The 19,932-nt window shown below is 43.4% G+C and overlaps 1 protein-coding gene across 6 annotated transcripts in view; it reads right to left on the bottom strand.

Moving 5' to 3' along the window:
• Positions 1-19,932, bottom strand: part of klhl29 (kelch like family member 29) — a 178,016-nt gene that overhangs the window by 17,508 nt on the left and 140,576 nt on the right. For all 6 annotated transcript variants that reach the window (XM_017033616.2, XM_008313210.3, XM_025056609.1 and 3 more), the window contains 2 exons: positions 12,657-12,839; positions 10,722-10,902 (listed from right to left, as the gene is read on the bottom strand). In XM_017033616.2, coding sequence (XP_016889105.1) covers positions 10,722-10,902; positions 12,657-12,839 — 364 coding nt within the window. The remainder of the gene's footprint in view (positions 1-10,721; positions 10,903-12,656; positions 12,840-19,932) is intronic.

The following is a 19,932-nucleotide window of genomic DNA, read 5'->3' as shown; positions in this document are numbered from 1 at the left end:
TTACAGTGTTAAATGTTAACCTGTCAACCTGCGGGGCTGCAATACCACTAGTCTCCACCAGTCCAACACCGACACTGAAACATTTTCAGCGACACCTACGGTCAAGTTTTCTTGGGATTAACAGTCAAATGAATCTATATTTGTAATTAATTATGATTAAGACTTGTCTGAGAGCAGATCAGTCCAATTTTCTTTTCCCTGAAATGTCTGTGAAACAGAGGGAAAGCGTGTTTTCTGCTGAGTGATTCAGACTCTCATTAGCCCTCTGTTTTCTGTCAGAGGTAATGAACGTCGAGGTTGTGAATCAGCTCTGGCCTGGAGGGCACTCGAAACAATTTGCGCGCAAATATAGGCATAATTTGCCTGAATTAACAATTCTCTTGTTTACCGAGAATGTTTATGGCACAACGAGATGACAGCGTGTGCGGAAACGAGGAGAGCTGCAGCGATGCTCTCCGATTTCAAACGAGAGAGTCAGACAGAAGGACAAGGGAGAAGCGTGGGGACGAGGAGGACTGACAGGACATTCACTTTGGTGAGAGTAAAGTGGGAGGGGAGGGGTGAGAGTGGGTGAGAAAAGACAGAGTCTATCTGTGTGGTGTCAGCTGCCATCTGTGTGTCAGAGCACATCACAGAAACTGTGAGGCCTGTGTCCACACCTCCACTATCACCCTGCCGTCTGCCGGCCACCAACACTGATGAACACTCAGGACTTTCTTATGTAGAGGAAAAGACATGGGCTTCAGTGAACTCTGAGATTTTAGTCCAACACACAAAGAGGTTTTTTCGCCTGGTTTAGTAACTGGTTTTAAACATGGATTCTACCAAAACAAAAAACAACAGCAATCTTTAACTCTCCATTATGTGTAAGCAAATTAGAAAGAAAAGGACCGAAGACCGATCCTGGACAGAGGTAAAAATATAGATATATAAAATAAAATACTAATGTGTTCCTGGAAACACTGAGGTCTTCCGATGAACAAACACCGGTTGCCGTAGCACGATGCACAAATGTCAGCCTCGTGCAAATTGTCAGAGATGAAAACGAAGGCAGCAGCTTTGTGACAACTAATTTGAACTCGTTTGTATTCACCTCTACTCCCCGAGTTGATTTTCTCTGCGTGTGACAGCTGTTGGAAGTGGCGTTCACTCTCCCAAGGTTGCTAATCAATGTCTCACGGTGGAGTCCCACCTTGTAGAAGAAGGGCACGCTGCTTTTCAGATATGGAAATGTGGGGATATTTGCACCCCCTATGGAAAGTCGGGTTCCATACGGTGCGAACGCATCCGAATATACGGCTGAGGCAAGGATTAGTAGGGTTTTCTGTAAACATTAATAAATGATAAACAAAGAATAATAATGTATTTCAGCACATCTCAACATTTTAGCTTTTTTAAAGAAACTCTCTGGTTTATGCATGAATCCACCCTGACAGCTTACATTTACATTTAGTCTCATTGACAAAACTAAATGTTTCCAGAGCAGACCAGTAGAGACTGGGGTGACCCTGCAGTGTGAGTCGACAGCAAATAAGAAAAAAGAAAAAACAAACAGAAAAACAAAAATACTAGAAAAATGATATGAACCCACTTCTGGAGTTTAGACAATAAAAAAACAAAATACAAAATACAAATAAGATAAATAAAGAGTGTGACTGAAAGAAATGTTCGCTCTCTCATCTCTTTTCATCGTCCCCTGACCCATCAGATTTATCTTGGGACCCCTGCAGGGATTGTGAGCCCCAGGTCAGGAATCAGTGATTTAACCTCTGACCCTCTTCCTCATTTCTAACTCCCAAATCTCTCTCATCCTCCTCAAGGGCAGAGCGGTGTTGGTGCTTATTTGTCCATTTATACACACACATCTGACAGATTGTGTACGATGACATCGGGAGACCTGATGGAGTCTCGCTTTCCGTATGGACGGCCTCGGAGCGTGTTCGTGTGACAGACCGGAGTCAAGGTCGGCCAGAAGACACACACACACCCGCTCCGAACACACTCCGCTGCAGTCGCCGCGGGAGAGCACATACGCACGCACACAGGCGAGCGCACAACTCATTAACTCTGATGGATTACAGCACATTTTAGGCTAATAACACAGACGTACTTGTACACACCATGCATCATGCATAAATGCGCACACACACGTGCGCACACACACGGTCGGTCTATTTTGGTGCACTGAGACACAGACGGACGCAGACCCGTCACCTGAGTGTCACCTTCAGTTAATCCTTGTGAGACAAAGAGTTATCCATCCGGCGGCCACACAGATTTACCCATAATCCCTCTGAATGAACTAATTCGGAGCGGCAGCGTGCGAGTACACAACACAATCATATGATAGTTAGCAGATTTACTGTACAGCACTTGTGTACACCCCGGAAAATGGCACCTTGAAAGAGTGACGACCATGACGATAGTAAAAGTGTGTGTGTGTGTGTGTGTCTATGTGTCTGTGAGGAGAAACAGAATTAATTGGATGGGAATGTCACACAGGACAGGGAACATGAGTGCTGCTGTGGTGTGAGTCGTATACCAATTACTGTTCCGCTGTCCTCAAAACTAGATGGGAGATGGAGGACTTGAACCCCACTTCATTACCAAAGCAAGTCCCCGTGTTGACAGCAGCCATGAAGTGGAGCGCTGTGGGAGTGTGGGAAGCAGGTCGTCGTGGAAGGAAACGGAGGAAAAGCTGGTGCTTTAATTACTTTGTTCTAATGGGGTAATTTTATGTGTTTTAAGGAAGCTATAAAGGCTCTTCTGGTTGTTGTGAGATGGGCTGTTGAACCGCTGCTTAACCGGTGGACACGTCGAGTACACGGGAAAATGGATTTATTTATACTGAGCCACATAATAATATCAGACATTGGCTACAGCGACGAATCAATAAAATATGCGTCATTTTATTCACCAGACTGTGGATAACATCTTCCATTCACACAGTCAGAGGTTTGATCCCCTGCTCTACTCGTCGACGAGCCACTGTGCCTCTGCGCCGGAGTCTTAATTCAAAGCCGCTCCTGGCTGGCTTCCCAGCACAGTGTGAATGGCAATGATGGATGTGTGATATAAAAAAAAAAGTGCTGCATACAGTGGCTGTGTATAAGTGTGAATGGTCGGGCGGACGGCAAAACTATATTTCACATTTATGTGAATAGGGACGTTTACGAAAACAGCCTGAAAGCAAAGTTTTACCTCGACGAACTTGGTTTGTTGAACAGCCTGTGCCATGAAAGAGACACGCACTAACACACACACACACACACAGTGTACACAATAGAATCATGTCTGCACTGTCTCCTGTTGATGTGAGCACCTTCACCTTCACACAGGACAAATCTATATATAACAACTAACCCTCCCACCTCCAGTGTCAATCCCTCCCAGGGTGCCGGTGAGGCGCAGTGTTCAGACTTTGCGATGGGTTGCCAGGGCTGTACTTTCTAAAGGTCAGTTGTTACTACCTCCTGAGGGGAGAACGGCAAACTGACTGCCAACCATCTTGGCAGCATCTGTCACATCCTAACCACTTATAATTAGCCAGCCAACACCACGCTCAGACCTGAGTGACTTGATGTCCTCTTGTGAGAGAGAGAGATGAGGTGAATCGTCTCCGCGTGTGTTTCCGTGTGTGGTTTTGACAGGAAAAGACAGGCACAGGAGGAGGAACAAAAACAAGGCAGGAGAGAAATGTCTCGGTAAAGGCCGACAATTTTGGGATGTGCCGGTCCGTCGTTTGTCGATGAGGCTCGTTCCAGTCACAACCTGCTGCCTCTCTCCACTGTCTTCTTAATATCACTCGGAGATCGTTGCCACACTTTGGTCAATTTTTCTCCATACCAAACACACACATGCACCCACCCACACACACATCACCTCCCTCCATGTTTCACAGACCCCTCAGCGCACCATTAGAAGACAATATAGAGGAGAAACTGTCTTTGCTGGAGCATTTCAGACAGATTCAACATTACCAAACAGACGAGCCCCGGATACACCCATCATCTCCTGCCCACCTAATCAGTGCTGTGAAGGGACACAGAGGAGTGGGACAGAGGAGGGGGGTTGTGGTTAAAAGAGGAAACTAGAGGGAGGGTAGAGAGAGGGAAGAAGGCAGTGAGAGAGAAAGAAAGAAAAAAGGTAAGAGAGAGACATAAATAAAAGAGATGTGATGATCAGCTTGATTTGGACACTCTCTTTTCAGCCTAAAAAATATCTGAGATACAATGGCAGGAAATGCCTGTGCTGCCGCAGAAAGTAAGAAGAAAAAGTGTTTGTTTGTTTTTTTTGCAACGCATGACATGAGCACACAGCAGTGACAGTCTGTGTAGTATTTTAGTCTTGTTTCAACACTAGGAAAATTAAGTCCTAACAACACCACTGTGTGTCTTCTGCCTCTCAGAACGCCTTTGCCTCATAACATACTGTATAAGCCCAGTTTCCAAAAAAGGTGGTAGACTTCACAAAAATGTAAAATAAAAATATATATATATACAACACAAAATGAGATGGAAATGTTACAATGTTACAATCCTAATGGTGTTTTTAAAAAATGCTGTTAGTATGAAATAGTTACGTAGCACTTTCTTCTTCTGCTTTACATTCAAGACATTTATTCACACACATAACTGAGCGTTTCCTGTTATTTGCCGTCATTTACAACTTTTCACACACTACCAGCACAGCCAGGAGAGCTACTTGAAGTGCAGTGTCTGGACGGCACTCAGTGTGGAGAAAAACGAGTCAAACAAGTCGTAGGTTTGCAGCTCGCGCTGATAAAAGACAGACCGAGACTGGGAGAGAAAAATCAACAAAGATGTCGGAGACTTAATGGTTTGCTGTGAACTAAAGCAAACAGAGTGTGAAGTAAATGAACTAATAGTTTCAGAGACATGAAAAGTGAAAATCAACAGCGAGGTCTTCAGAGCAGGGGGGTTGGGGGGTGCTGCCATCCAATGGTAATGAGAGTGGGGTAGGGATAATGGGGGGAGGGAAGGTCTGTAGATGGAGTAAGGTAGGATTGGGAATCAGTGCCTTGACAGCGCAGTAGGGGCCGCTACTGTGAAGTTGGTTAATCCTAGGATTTGCTCAGCAGGGGGGAACTTCCGCAGCAGGGGGTTCTGGGAGCTTGTTGTCCCTGACCGTAGTGCCAAGCTGCAGGGCTACCAGGGACTAGTTGTGCTTCCCCCAATATTCCTTCTCCCCCTTTGGAACTTGCCCCAGGCACTGTCTGAATTAATGAGTGAAACAGCTCCACACAGTAACATAAACACAGACGTATAAAAGTCACGCACCACAGCTCACCGCTTCATTACTGCTTTAAAAGAAAGTACAGTGTTCTACTGGAGGGGAGTGACGGTATCTTCTCACTGGTTCTCCGGTGCGGTGGTACATTTACACCATCCCTCGTCAATTTCTGTCACCTCAGTGCTATCAAAACCCTTTTGCTCCGACCAAGCCAGATATTCCTCAGGCCCTGACACCACACATTTGCCCTAATGTTTAAAGTCATTGTACAGTACGTGGGTGTTAAAAACCCCATCCGCATCCAGACAAGTGAAGGGACTGGACCAACCACAGCTCTAGTTTGCCTGCCTGGCAGCTACTTTTAACTGCAGGTCGAGTTCAGACATGGGGCCAATATGGCATTAGATCCATATGGTTTTTATCTGCCTGACCAGACCACAAGATATATTTTGGTGTCCTGATTTTGGCATCTAGGTTAAATTCACGAGCGGCTCCACATCAGCATGTTTGCCTTTTGGCTCCAACTGAGTTCAGCACTGAATTATGATCATTTTCTGAATGCATCAGCAGACTGCAGTCTTTCTTAACCCACACATAAATGCATGCATGTGCAAAGTGCACAGCTAATCTGACAACGTACTTTTGTTGAGCGCATACCTCTACACTAAACATAGTCAAAGTTAAAGGCAGAGCGTCAGGTGCCGGCAGAGACTTTAGTTATTATCTGATTTGACCCCTCTTTTAACTCTGCTTGACAGGTTAATTCTTGAAGTGGATTTTTTACAGAAAAAAAATCACAATAACATGACAAACAATGCCAAGAGACCATTCATTCATCCCATTTTTTGTCCTGACATATCCTTTCTTTGGTGACAGCTCAGTGTGTATTGTCTGTCTGCATCAAAAGAGATAAGAGTTATTATTATATGTCTTTAGTGTGCTTTTTTGTGTCAGTACTTGTTTTGGGATCATCTGCTCAAGGGTAACAAAATCTTAGGAAGTTCTTAACTAAAGTAAATGTATTTATAACCCCAAAGTAGCTATTGTCTCTCTTTTCAATTGGGGCAACTTAGATTTTGTGAAGGGCAATTTTTCCCAAATGCCTGGCACCCCAGTGCACAGTGGACATCAATACTTAAAGACTTGTCGCTCCACAGAGCAGCCCACAGAAGACTTCTACTGCAGCGTGTGCAGCGTGAGGCATGATGAAAGCTCCCACTGGAGTCTCCAGCTCACTGCATGTTCTTGGTCATGGCTGATTTGATCAAATTTCCCAGGAGAGGTTCACTGTTCTGCCACAAGGTCACTGAGGCATCAGGATCTGCCCCCTGAGTCACTGCAGGCCAGAATTCAATCAAATGGACCGTTATGCCAGTGGAAGGTAAAACTTTGAAATTAAAACAGTGGCTTTTAAGGAAAGATAAGGGCGTCGAATGAAGTGGATTTAAAAAAGAGATGCTGGCTCCTAGCTCTTCACAAATCACGCAAAAACACAGCAGTTAGGTGTAAGGACACTCATTAACAAAAATAAATGTGCCAGTTAATGAACCTGGAGCGCAACACACGAACAGTGGAGTCTTTTCCACAGATTTTACGAGCACATATTTATGTACTGTGAACAAGAAGGTCATTTCAGGGAGAGAAAAAAAACAAAAAAAACAACGACATGCATGATCGGAGAAGCCAGTCGCTCTACCCAGTGTGGCGATGCCCACTCTTTCTGTGCAACGCTGACTCGCAACAGAGCTTAGAGGACACGGAAGCCTGTGCGCAATAAATAAAACAAAAAGCATCAGTGATTGACACATCATTAGATGTCCATGAATTATTCAATATCTGCAATCATATTGGTTTGCTGATGGATCAACATGCTGAGGAGCATACGGGCCCAGGGAACCTGATTGCAAGTTAAAAGCCTCCCGAACTCCACCGCTTCATATCTGTAAAAATCTGTCAGTCATTAGCGTGGAGAGCAGTGAAAAGGAGCGCGCCTGCTCGGTCCTCTGAGGTTGATTTGGAACTCCTGCTGTTCCAAAAGAAAGGCTGCATCCTTTCTAGCTTTGAGATGGCTCTGATTGAAGACATGATTGTGAATGTGGGTGAATTTCACGGTTAGGGGCATGAAACCCTGAGTGAGATAGATGGAGAGACGAGGAGGGGGAAATCAGGAAGTCGGCGACTGCAACCTTGCAGGATGGACCTGCCTGGGTTTATGCATTGGATACACGCAAAATAAACACACAAAAAAATGTGTGCACAGGGGCAAGCATATGTGCATATATTCTAGAAAAATAGAAACAGAAACCCACTAGTGAGCACAGAGGCACAAACACAGTTAGCTGTGTGTCAACAATCTCTGCATCCATCACTGTATGTGCAGAGGAAAACCCACTCCGACTGCTGCATCCTTCCCCTCCGCTCCTCAGCCTTCCGATACGGCCACCGCCGCCCATTTGCATATCAAACAAGACAGCCATTCACAAGCAATGACAAATGATTTTTCTGATCATTATTACGGCTCCACACTACAACGGCGCTCCCCAGCTCGTGCAGTTGGTTCCCCTCGTATGAAGGTGAGTGAAAAGCTTAAATAACCATTCCCTTATCTCCACCGGCCAGAGTTAAGTCCTGCTGTGGACTGGACGCTCACCGCGCCAGAGTTTTGGCTACAGCAACGCTGCATATGCCAAAAATCTGGGAGTTAGCAGCAAAATAAAGGATCAGCCTTTAATGGGGCTCATTTATCAGAGCAGATGTGAACAAATTACTGCATAAATGGCCTAAAAAGGTTTTCCGGAAAAAAAAAAAAAAGTTCCTGTACAGTACTTCAAAGTTCTATCTCTTCAAGAATATTCTAATGAAATATGAAAAAACAACACGTGTGTGCTGACTTGGACCTGGACTGCCAAGTACAAGAGCGTTATTTATTTACATCACTGCTCATATTGAACATGAATAAAACAAGAGGTCTGGAACTGCAGTATAAACAAGATTCAAAGAGGAATAAAAAGTGAAATAAGTTGGGAGTTTCCGTGGTGTAAACAAATGATCCATCTCTGTATTAGTCCAACATCTCCGAGACCCAAAATAGACTTGAAAAAAGTTCAAGAGTTCAGACGATAGTTCGTGCAAAATAAATTGCCGGGTTAATCTGCGGAGCTCTTTCTGAGTTGGTGAGACTATGAATGATTTACAGCACCTGTCTGTTGAGTTGATTTGCCAAACCAGCTGCCTGTTGTTCACAAATCAGCTGTGGAGTCGCTGTTCCCACTCCATCTTTAAGATGATTCTTCATACCCACAGGTGTGGTTTATACCTCCATTACGTTGTTCAATTACAATCGCTAATTTCTTATTATTCGACAAAATCATCTTCATGCACCAACGACACATGTATGTACAGCAGCACACGTTATTTTTGTTTGTCGTATCTCTAACCAGCTCACCTCCACAACTGTGAATTTCATTAAAAACGCATTTCCTGTTAGTTCTTTTTAATGAAGCCGCCCTCTCTGTGCTCCCTCATCCACTCTGCTTCAAGCGGTTTTTAAAAAGGTGAGTTTTTTTTGTTTTTTTTTTTGTGAAGGAAACACAACTTCATTAATTTATATCTGTGCAGCCAAGAAGAGATTTACTCATATAAAGAACTGAAGATTTAATATTAGTAAATGACTTGCCTTTTTAAATTCATAATTAGGTTTTATATATATATAGTGTTCTTAATTTAAAACATGAATCAGAATGACGCATCTGTATACATATACATATTTATGTATATGTATGTATACATCTATAAAGTTTATTTATCTTTAAAGATTAAGGTTAATAGGATCTGATGTGCAGAAATCAAAACAGAAGTAAACGCTGCAGCTCCTTATTTATTCCCCAGTCCTCACCTTGACATGCAGCTTACACCATCAATGTTTGCAGGATGAATAATTAAAAATGTTGATCTTCTAAAGACACTGCTCAGGTCAGTGTCACTGGAAAAAAGAAATGTTGATGTTTATTTTGGAATAAAAAAAAATCTATTAACCTTAAATCATTAAACCTTGTTTTTAACTGATTCCACAAAGAGATTTTAAATCCGTGTCTAGCTTGGAAAGAGTTTATAGCACCAAAAGTTTGTATGAGCTGGTCACACCAAAAAAAAAAAAAAAAAAAAAAAAAAAAAAAAGATGATAACTGATCGTCTTTCCTCCCATACTCCAAAAACACATGTTATTATGTTAATTGGACAGTCATTACACTACATCTCAACTCACTGCATTAGCCACAGGTAAGAGTGTGAGTCCCTCCAGGACCTGGAGAGCCTCAGTGGATGACTGCTGGGATTCACTCCGGCCCCCTCCCTCCAGCCTAACGGGGTAAATGTAACTGGGTAGAAGATTAATAAAAGCTTTTTTTTTAATGTTCACACACAGAAGAGGGAATGGCTGGAGTCTGTGGAGCCCTTCATGCCCTCAGATATACTGGCAGCTCTCAAATTAAGCAGCGCAGAGACAAAGGAATCAAATGCGTTTCCATTACGGGAAAAATATTCCATCTACCCCCCTGTCATAATGACACTGTATAGCAGCATTACGGGGAAATATCAAATTAGGCTGTTTCATTTGGAGGACTGTTGTGCATTGCGAACAGCTTTGGAGATCAATTGAGCTGCTAGGTAACGAGCGGCGGCGGCCTGCTCTAATATACTCAGTAATGTTCTTTTGATTGCTTTGGTTAATCTCGCGCCGCCATGTAGGGGAGGTAGCCCCTTCTCATACAAGTCAGGCCTCGGCCCTGGTTCGCGGAAGAAAAAGCGATGACAACGGCTGGATCTATTTTTCTATCTGGACAATCCCCTAGTGAACGTCACACCAGAAGGAATTCATTTTAACCCACTGAGAAAACCGGGTAATTCTGCTCTAATGCTGCTGAGATTTGGCAAATGCAGAATAGTGTGAGCGAAGGAGCAGAGACGCAGCTGAATTGGCCACGGTGGATGACCTTCAAATGAAGTGTCGAGGATGTGTCAATGCTGGAGTGGATAGAATCAGACGAAATGCACCACTCTGCCGCTCTGAAAGCAAAGCTCTCACTCACGCCGCCCTCATAAACAAGTAAGAGGTGCTCTGTGGCTCCCAGAGACTCGCAGCTGTGACCATTTAATATGCACCGGCTCAGATTTATTCCTCTGCACCTTTTGCTCTCGCCCAAAATACGAACAAACCTGTCCAAACACTGTTGCAATATGCTGCACCACACCACTCCGTGCCACACTATCTGCCATATTTCACTGAGCAGAGTGAATATTTATTTGCTCAAACTGGATTGCTCAGCATCCACACACATTTGTAAAACCATCCGCGTGTACGCCGGGCTGTCAAATTAGTTTTATAGATGTGCAGGACGGCGAAGGCACCGGCCAGGAGCTGCTGGATATGTTTTCTTTGCAAAAAAAAAAAAATATGGAGTGACTCCTACCTTTCTACGTGGTCCAGGTTTCCTGATACGCCCAGTCCTCCGATGGCATAGAGTTTGCCGTCATACACCAGGCTGTTGTGTTTGCAGCGAGGCACCGTCATGCGGGACACCAGGTTCCAGTTGTCCAATAAGGACATGTAACACCAGACGTCAGCCAGCATCACGCCCGACTCTGTGCCACCTGAAACGTACGGAACAACAGTTATTAAAGTGTAAACGTAGCTGGTTATTGGGAGTTTTCCCACGGCACTATCTCCACAACTCAATACGTTTTGGTCCACATGGGGAATTTAATCACATTTCAACCACAATAACAAGAAAGTAGAGAAAGATTTCCGGGAGCACAAAACCTCAGAAAATCTCCCTGTGTTTTTCAGCAGGAGGACACGGCTTCTTGTGAGTTTTAAAATATCCTAAACCTGGAATGAAAATACCTCTAAAACCCCTGACCATAATATATACTAGAAGAGAAAGCCAGATTATAAATAATTTAAAAATAAAATACTTAAAGGTGGACTTTTTTTTTCAATTTTTCAGAACAGCAGACCTGTTAGTTTTCAACCCGACTTGTCCCTTGCATGTGAAGGAGGGAGTTTATGTAGAAAAAGTTTTTCCTGTAGCTATGGAAGTCCAACATCAATATAAGAAAAAAGGTGTGGAAATGTGACTTTTTAGTTTTTTTGGGAAGGCTGAGAAACAGCTTAAAGTGACTGAAAATGGTTTCCTGTTGGGCTGACAGGTGAGCCAGTCGCTCCGACAAACCTTTACTTGTTTCAGCTCTACTTGTAGCGCAGCTGTTAGCCGCGTAGTCTGACATGTAACACCAACTGTCTCAGCGTCCTCACTGAGGAAGTCTGAAGACCGGAGCCTGTTGATTGGCTGGGGGAGAACACCTATGATTTCCCCCCTGACTGACTGACTCCCAGTGGACACATGGCGACCTGTTCCAATGCCCAAACACAAATTTACATTTATATGAAAAAAGGGGAGAGGAAAGGTACACGGAGGACAAATCCTGTTGCATTTCAACGGTGCAATGTCAAGGTCTGATTACCGTGCAGGATTCTCGCACAAATGGACCGTGTAGGTAGAAATTCAGTCTACCCTCTGTGAGAGCAACTTAAAGGTGTTTCACTGAGGGAAGTCACAGAGTGCAAAGTGTGCCACTGTGGAACGAAATAAACTGCAGAACACTGCAGCAAGTGTAGCACTAGACAGAGAAAAAGCCAGACAGCCGAGAGAAATCAAGTTTAAAAAAAAAAAAAAAAATTACACCGGAGATGGCACAGAGAAGAGACACTCTACCAAACAAAAAGAGAAGTTTTCTGAGAAGAATGACAAAGTGGTGTGTGAAAAAGTCTGGGACAGAAAAAAAAAAAAAGTTTCAGATCAACAATGAATAAGCTCCGAGGGCAGCCAGCCTTTTAACACTAACTGTTTGTAAAGGTCACAGACGGAGGCTGCAGCCTGGGTAGCTTTACTCTGCTGAATAATTTAATGGCACAGAGTGAAAATATCCTCAGAAACTTCACATTAGGGACTCATGAGAGGCTGAGGGAGAAGTGATAAGATTTAAAATTGAAAATACAAAGACAACAAACACATTAAATCAAACAGTGAATACTTTTAAATGTATTTAACTTAATTAGTTCAGAACTGGCTCACTTTGAAAGCAACCAGTAGTACGCAAAGTAGAAGAAAAAGGAATTGTGAATAAGAATGGCCACCATGAGATTGACGTCTTTGTACACAAGTGCTATACGCATGTTTTTTTCCAGGGAAATTTCCTTTTTTTCCATTTTCAAAACACTACTTCAGGAAAGTTTTGTTTTATTTATTCAACTTTAAGTCAAGTAAGAGTTTTTTACACAAGCCGAAAAACAAAAGATTTCACAGTTTGTGAAAGGCTGTTTCTAATTTTAGGCTCCGACTCACCTGACAGGTAGATGTTGTCTCCTGCTGAGATGACGCTGAAGAACTCCCGGTCATAGAACGGCAGGCTGGCCAGCGGATACCACTTACTGTTCTGAGGGTTAAAACAGGTGACTGCTGTCAGGGAGCGCTGGTTCATCCCGATGGCCTGACGCCCTCCCACCAACACTATCACCTCGGCTACACCTGGAAGACAGGAAGGGACGGAGGACAGGGTGAAAATGAGAAGAAGGATGGAAGAAAACAGGGGCATCATGGGTAAAATAACACACTTCCACACACAGTAAGTATGACATGAACAATGAGTCTCAATTTTAAAAAAATAATGAAAAGGATAATCGTTACAGAAGAGGACTGAATATACTTGAAGGTATTAAAAATAAATACATAAAATAAAATTAAAAATAAATATATAAAAAAGTATTTTTTTAAATATTCCTCCCTGTATAAAAGAGTAGACTTTGTAAAGCATCAAATAACTAGGATCATCGGAATGCAACTGATGAAATAGTTTAATTAGCAAAAGAAAAGAATGTGACACGGGATCAAAGTCATCTTTGAGTGATTTTATTGGAGTTTTAGTTGAGGTATTAGTTAATGAATCTGGTTCGGCTTGAAGCTGGTGTCGAAGCAATAAAATTAAGTGAACCACAAAAGTCTTTGTCCTTCAGCTTACAGGCTGAATTCACTGGAAGTCAGTTTAAAGTTTTAAAGTTATATAAAATGGACAGGTTTTCTTAAGCTTAAAGAGCGGCTCAGTAAACATTAGAAAACACGAGAAAAGACGAATGTATGGAAGAGTTAGAGACAAAGGAAGAGAGGAAAGTGTATTTACTACGACTGACGTCGGCTTCGAATCTTCGCCCGGAAAAAAAAAAAAAAAAAACTTGCACTTTGCAATTTGCTGTCAACAGACGCACGGTGAAACATACACGGAGCAGGACATAGGAGGATCATGGAATCAATACCACAGAATCAATGTGAGTACATTTATATGTAGAGATGGGCCTTGTCTCTCCCTCTCTCTCTCTCTCTCTCTGTCTCTCACTCACACACACACACTCTCTAACTGAAAGCCTGCCGGTGATTAAGGAGTGGACTTTAAACATGTTCAGCACCTGATCTCTGTGTGTCTACAAGAATGCACAAACACGTGAACACACACACACTCACACGCACGCACGCACACACCCACAGCTTCACGATAGAGACACCAGTGATCCAGAACACACAAACAGGCTGGCAGGCTGCCACGTGCACGTCTCAGGTCCTCTCAGTCTTCAGCAGCAGGCACCAGTGTGCCGGCAAGACCACGAGCTGCCAAACAGAAATGAGCTGTGTGTTTGTAAGCAGCGGGAAAGCGGGCAGGCAATCAGAGGGAGGCGAGCCAGGGCGGGAGAGGAGAGGGCGATAGGTTGAGGCAGAGAGAGCGAGAGAGTGAGAGGTAAAAAAGGGGAGAGGAAGCTAATCTTCATATACTAAGAATAACCACTGCTTTATCTGCTCCAATCAATATCTCTCCGAGCAGACGCTCACCTCGCTGGAGCATCCTGTCAGTTCCTCCACCTCCCTTTATTAAAAAACAAATAAATAAATAAATAAATAACCCCCCCCAAAAAATCAGGAATTTTATTTTCATCAAACCTTGATTTTCACTTCAAAACTACTGAAACAGAGAGCCGTCTGTGGAAGATGAAAAATGGTCGGCGGGGAGGAAGATAAGAAAAAGAAAAAAAAAATCTACAATAGGATTTACCGAGGCTGCGCAAACAGACTGAGCCGTAAGCACTACCTCAGACATTCAGACATATCGTGGACATACAGCTTAGACAGAGTGGACATCTTAAAGCTGACAGAACGTAAACCCACCCCACCCCCCTCGTGCCGTCCTTTGTGAGATGTGTAGTACAGAACAGAGAGCAGAGGCTGAAGGAGAAACTGTGACGGTGTCACGGTGAAGTCGAACAATCCAAGGAAAAGGACAATCATGATGAAATGCGAAAGGCTTAGGAGTTTGTCATCTTCTCCGGCAGCTTTTGACAAATGGACTGACTTACAGCACCACCACTACCACAACAACAAAAGTTAAAGTCGTCCACATCACCGCTCATACACTTGCACTGCGTTGCGGCGTCACGACCCGACTCTGAGCCCCACACAGCCCTCAGGACCTCCAGCAGACCTTGGATGTGCTGTTAACAAATGGGAGTGTACTTTTATAGGACGGCCGCAGCTACGGCCGTCCGCTCTTTGCTAGAAAACAATTCGTGAATAGAGGTTGTTTGTCTTCCCTCTCACGAGCCTCCAACCCTACCTACACGCAGTCATTAATTATATTGACTTTGTTCCACTGTTGTTCTTTCTCGCGATTGCTCTGGATGTTTGCGCTCTCATTTCTCTTCATCACATAGTACTTTTCAACTTTATTGGATTGTAAGAGTTTCGACTGATTCCGAGGCCTTTACGAGATTACCAACCTAATCTCCTTTCATCTCATTTTCTTTCATCCCATTAGCACTTTTATTCTGTTGCTATTGACCGTCTTGAACAACTTGGCGTCGTTCTTGTGTCTGTGTCTGAGCCAACTTTCTTTATTCGCGCAAGTCAATCAATGCGTTGCTGTTGGGTAAATATATTCACGGGGTCATAAAGGCTGGAAGAAATGTTTTAACATCGTATTAAAATGCAGAAAATAAATACCAACACCGTGTTTCCGAATAATATGGGTCCAAAGATATTCACACCACAACGGATGGAAATGGAGCTTTTTCCTCTTTAGACAACTCCAAGTGTCTAATTAGGCTAAGCGTCGCAACAGAACATGCATGGAGTGTGCATCTGCACACATGTGAGGCTTTATTATCACCAAGCGCACACGTGCCGGGCTGTTCTCTGTGTTTTTTTCCGCTTGGAGAGACACGTCAGCGAGAGTCCACATCTGGACGCTGAGGCGGCTGCTGCTGTGCTGCTTCGACCCCAAAGCCCTAAACACATTCGCAAGCTAACACAACAACGACCTCTCAGAAGGAAACAAAACAGGAGAGGGGCACCGCTGACGGGGAGTCACGACATCGGATCAGTTGGTTGTGTGGGTGTATGCGAGTTTTCTCAGACAGCAAAGCCTCGCAGGGATGACTGTCAGTCAGCAGAAGGTTTGATGGGAGTTGGGTGGAGGGATGAAGGGATGGAGATCGATGGATGGAGACGAGAGGTTGGGGATGAAGGGATAGCCAAGTCTTGACAGCTCTTGTTTTTTTTCCCTGACAGAGTTTATACCCATGACAGGTTGGAGAAATGTCTCCTTTTCCTGATCGTTTCTGACTTTTCGTTACATATAAATTATGATTCTTTTGTTGTATTTGTTTCATTTTATTTAATTTTTAACTGTCATTTCTAGAGTGTGCATCAAGGACAAATATAATTATAAGATCTTACTGAACTCTAGATGTCCATCAATGATACACCGGGGTCAACATCTGCCTCTGGTCTTTTTAGACACTTTTAAATGGATCTCAAACAAACCATTTCTGTTTTCTTTATTGTTTTCATCTCAACAAACATTCTAAATCAGGAAAGGCAACGTCTTTAGGACCAAAAAATATAATCTGGCAGGCCAGATATCACTGGTGAGCCTCTTGCTGACCACTGCTGTGGGCAGAAACCCACCTTTGACTTTACATCTCTTCCGTTCCTGCACATCACTCGTTTGTGTTGTGGCTGAAAATATAGGTCAGTTCTTAAGGGAGACTAATAATTACAACCTCGGCGTCTTCTGTTTTCACTTGGAATCATTTCGTCTTTGTATGCAGACCAAAATAAAATTAAATAGACCACATGAGAATGTTGTATCCTCAGAAATGTCTTTCCAATCCTATCCTGCTTTCTAAACCCTCCTGCCCTTGAACCACGGCCCTGAAACGAAGCCACGATGAGCTAACGAGGAGTTTTTCAAGGTCTTCCAGCCTCCATGCCTCTAAGTAACAACACAACATCCAGTTTTAGGCTGCTTCCTTACACACGCAGAGACAGAGGCATTAGTATTCATTTGCAGTTGCGTTTATGTCCACCTGGTGAACTGAAGTGCATAATTCACTCTACTTTATCTCGGTCTAGACTGCGCCAACAAAATAACCGCGGTAATGGCCTGATAAGGGCCGGTGTGTTTGTCCAGTGGATTAAAAAATTAGCTGCAGACAAATATTAGCAGCTACAGCGCTGGGCCCGTCTTTTAGAACAGGAACCACTGAAATACCACAGTGTGATGGCAACATTTGGAACACAACATTTAAACTACTCTGGGATGGCATTGCTTGACTTCAACTAAATGAAAGCCATCGGTGAAAAGGCCACTGTGGTCCACACAGTACCCCGATGGAACACGCTGGATCATCACACGGCCCACACACACTCACACACACACACGCCACATACGTTTCTGAAGAAGGGAGGCAAATGGAAATATGACGACAGAATGGAAATGTTGTGTGTGCCCCCCCCGCTGTTACACTCGGTCCTGTCTCACCGCGTTTTGCACCTTCCTGCTCTCTGCCCCATGCTGTGACCCTGCTTTCCTTATTCCTTTCCTTTCATGCCCTGCAGTTAATGCCTCCCCCCTCCTCCCCTTGCTCTCTATCTGTCTCTCTTTGCCAACCAAAGGTTTCTCTCTGTTGCTCCAGCTCACCACTTTCTCTTGAAGCCTTTCTCTCAAACCCCAGGAATCTTTGACGACCTTTTTTTTTTCTTCTTTTTTACCAGTAGATAATCTCCATTTTATCCTCCTTCACCGGTTCTCATTTATTCACCTACTACACGTTTTACGCAACTATTTCAGCCTCGCTGACCTTACTTTAACCAGCCTCGCTTTGTTCCGTTAAAACGACATAGTGGGATTTGCTTGGAACACAATTCACATCCTAACACTTGGGAATCACTCTGCAGGGTTAGAGGGAGCTGAGAGATCAATGCCTTGCTGGCTCACATCAGCCAAGAATCATTCTGCCTGTTTTTCCTTTCTCTAAACCCCCAGAAACTGCATTTTAGAAAGTTTATCGAAAGAACTTCCACTGTATCACCAAACCTCCATCCGTACCGTGCCCAGGAGTCTAAAAAAAACCAGGTTGAAAATTGATCAAACTGATAACTGGTAAATATAATGCAGATATTTCAACACCAGCCCTAACGTTCTGTCTGATAAACCATCCACCTCGAGTGATCGCACTGATGTCCGTTAGTCAACTAAGCTTAAAGTCAGGCTAAAGCAGAGTATTCTGACTTTAACATGTTACGTAGCATCAAATATTTACCTGGAGAATCTGTCCGACTTCCTAGAGTCTTCAGGGAGGTTTTTTTTTATTGCCAGTTTTGACTGTTTTTTTCTTTCCTTCAGGCCAAGTAAAGCGGGGCTGCAGGTGCAACGTTCGCAAGCTTTAACTCACAGAAACCGCTTACATGCAATGGTGTTGCAGAGTTTCATCAGGACTGCTTTATATGTAGCAAGTAGCTAAAGAAAAAAAGCTCTGCGGATGCGGTCAGTCAGGTTGGTCATTAAGAATGCAAAACTTAAAATATCAAGAATCATGTGATCAAAAAATGACAATAAACAACATTTGGCCATATTTCTGTTATAGTTCTATCATAAGTGTGTCTAAATGCTCACACACTGAGGATCGTTTCCTACCAAAGCACAGTAGCACAATTTGTTAAATTGTAAAATATATATTTATATATGTACAGACACACAGTGTATTGGGGCTTTCACTCACTTCTTATCAGAACCACAGTGACATCAGCAGTCTGTCTTTCACAGCTCACAGCCATTTATCTCAGCTGGTTCTTTCTCTTTTTTCCCCCTCAGTTATCTTATGATTTCTGTGAAATAGAGTCATTTTACAACAGTAGGGATCAGTGGGCCAGAGGCTAATGTCGACTAATGTCAGAGTCCGAGTGTGGATCCACAGTGCCGATGAATGTGTAACATTTGAGAGTGTCTGTTTGGGCTTTTGTTCCACAGAAGTCTGTGCTGCTATAATTCTTGTGATTTCTGACTCTCGCCAGAAAACAATGACTGTCAGAGTGTTATCTTTTTGTAGACAGCGTACAAGTGGAGTATTCCGCGCGCTGACAAACCAGGCGGTAAACATTTTTTTCCGATGCACAGCTTAACTTAAAAGGAGACCTGCTGAAAACGAGTGTTTATTCAGTGGAGTTTTGCTAAATTTACTCGGAGGCTGTCACTGCGCAGAAATGTTCCTGTTGAATTTTTAAAATAAGAATGAGGTGAAGGACGCAGATGAAATCTCGCCTCTTCCACATGGGATGATGACATAACTGTGGGAGACAGTATGTGCACAAAAGAAAAAGAATACACTTTTTTTTTTACCTGAAGTTTGTTTTTTTGTGCATCTACACACAACTGCAGAACTACGAGGAGATGGTTTCAGATTTGCTGGAAGAGCCAGATCTGCACTATAAGGCAGAGTGATAAGGCAGAGAGCGGGTTTATAATCTGTCTGCTGAATATTGGATGAGAAATGGCTTTCTAGCCTTGCAGCAGGTTGAGCAGGTCAAAGTGTCAGATGTGGTTTGAGCGATGCTCAGGCTGATCCGTGTTCCTGTAAATGCAGCGTGTGTTGGGTCTGAGCACGAACTGTAACCAAGGAAAAGAAAAAAAAAAAAAAAAACCCAGAGTTTTCTGGCAACAGGCAAAGCAACTGTTCACCCGAGACCTCAACCCCTTTTTTGTTCCTTTCCTTTCCAACCTTCTCCTCCTCCTCATATCCCTCAGCCTGACAGCAGTCACTAGCCAAAAGGCCCAGCAAATGAAACCATAATTCTGGCAACAGCTGCAGACATTTAGACCCAGGGTTATTCAGCCTGGATCGACTACAGTCATGTCACGTGCCTGCGTTTCTCCAAATTCACTCGTAATCTAACCCAGAATGAAATTAAATTTTACACCGCGGTTCAAAATCCAACGCTTTCTCTCCAGAAAAACTGTATTAAAAACTTCACTGTGATCGATCAGGATATTTCTAGAACCTTCTCTTCAGACTGAGAGGTGACACAACATAATCCCACCCTGCATTTGATCGCAGTCTTGACATAAGAAGACGCGACTTACAAATGTCTCTCTCCAAACTGCTGACAGTTTACACCATTCTGTTCACTTTATTTAATGGTAAACGTCGAGGCCGTGTGAGCGGTAGAAAAAAAAATGTGATGATGAATAAATTCAGTTAGTGCTTGAAAAATAGCTGCTGTCAGTGCTGATGAGGAACCG

Source organism: Cynoglossus semilaevis, chromosome 7 (genome assembly GCF_000523025.1).
Source record: "Cynoglossus semilaevis isolate Cse_v1.0 chromosome 7, Cse_v1.0, whole genome shotgun sequence".
NCBI classification, from domain to species: Eukaryota; Metazoa; Chordata; class Actinopteri; order Pleuronectiformes; family Cynoglossidae; genus Cynoglossus; species Cynoglossus semilaevis.
The sequence above is the reverse complement of the archived record's forward strand: the minus strand, read 5'-3'. Positions and strand labels throughout refer to the sequence as shown.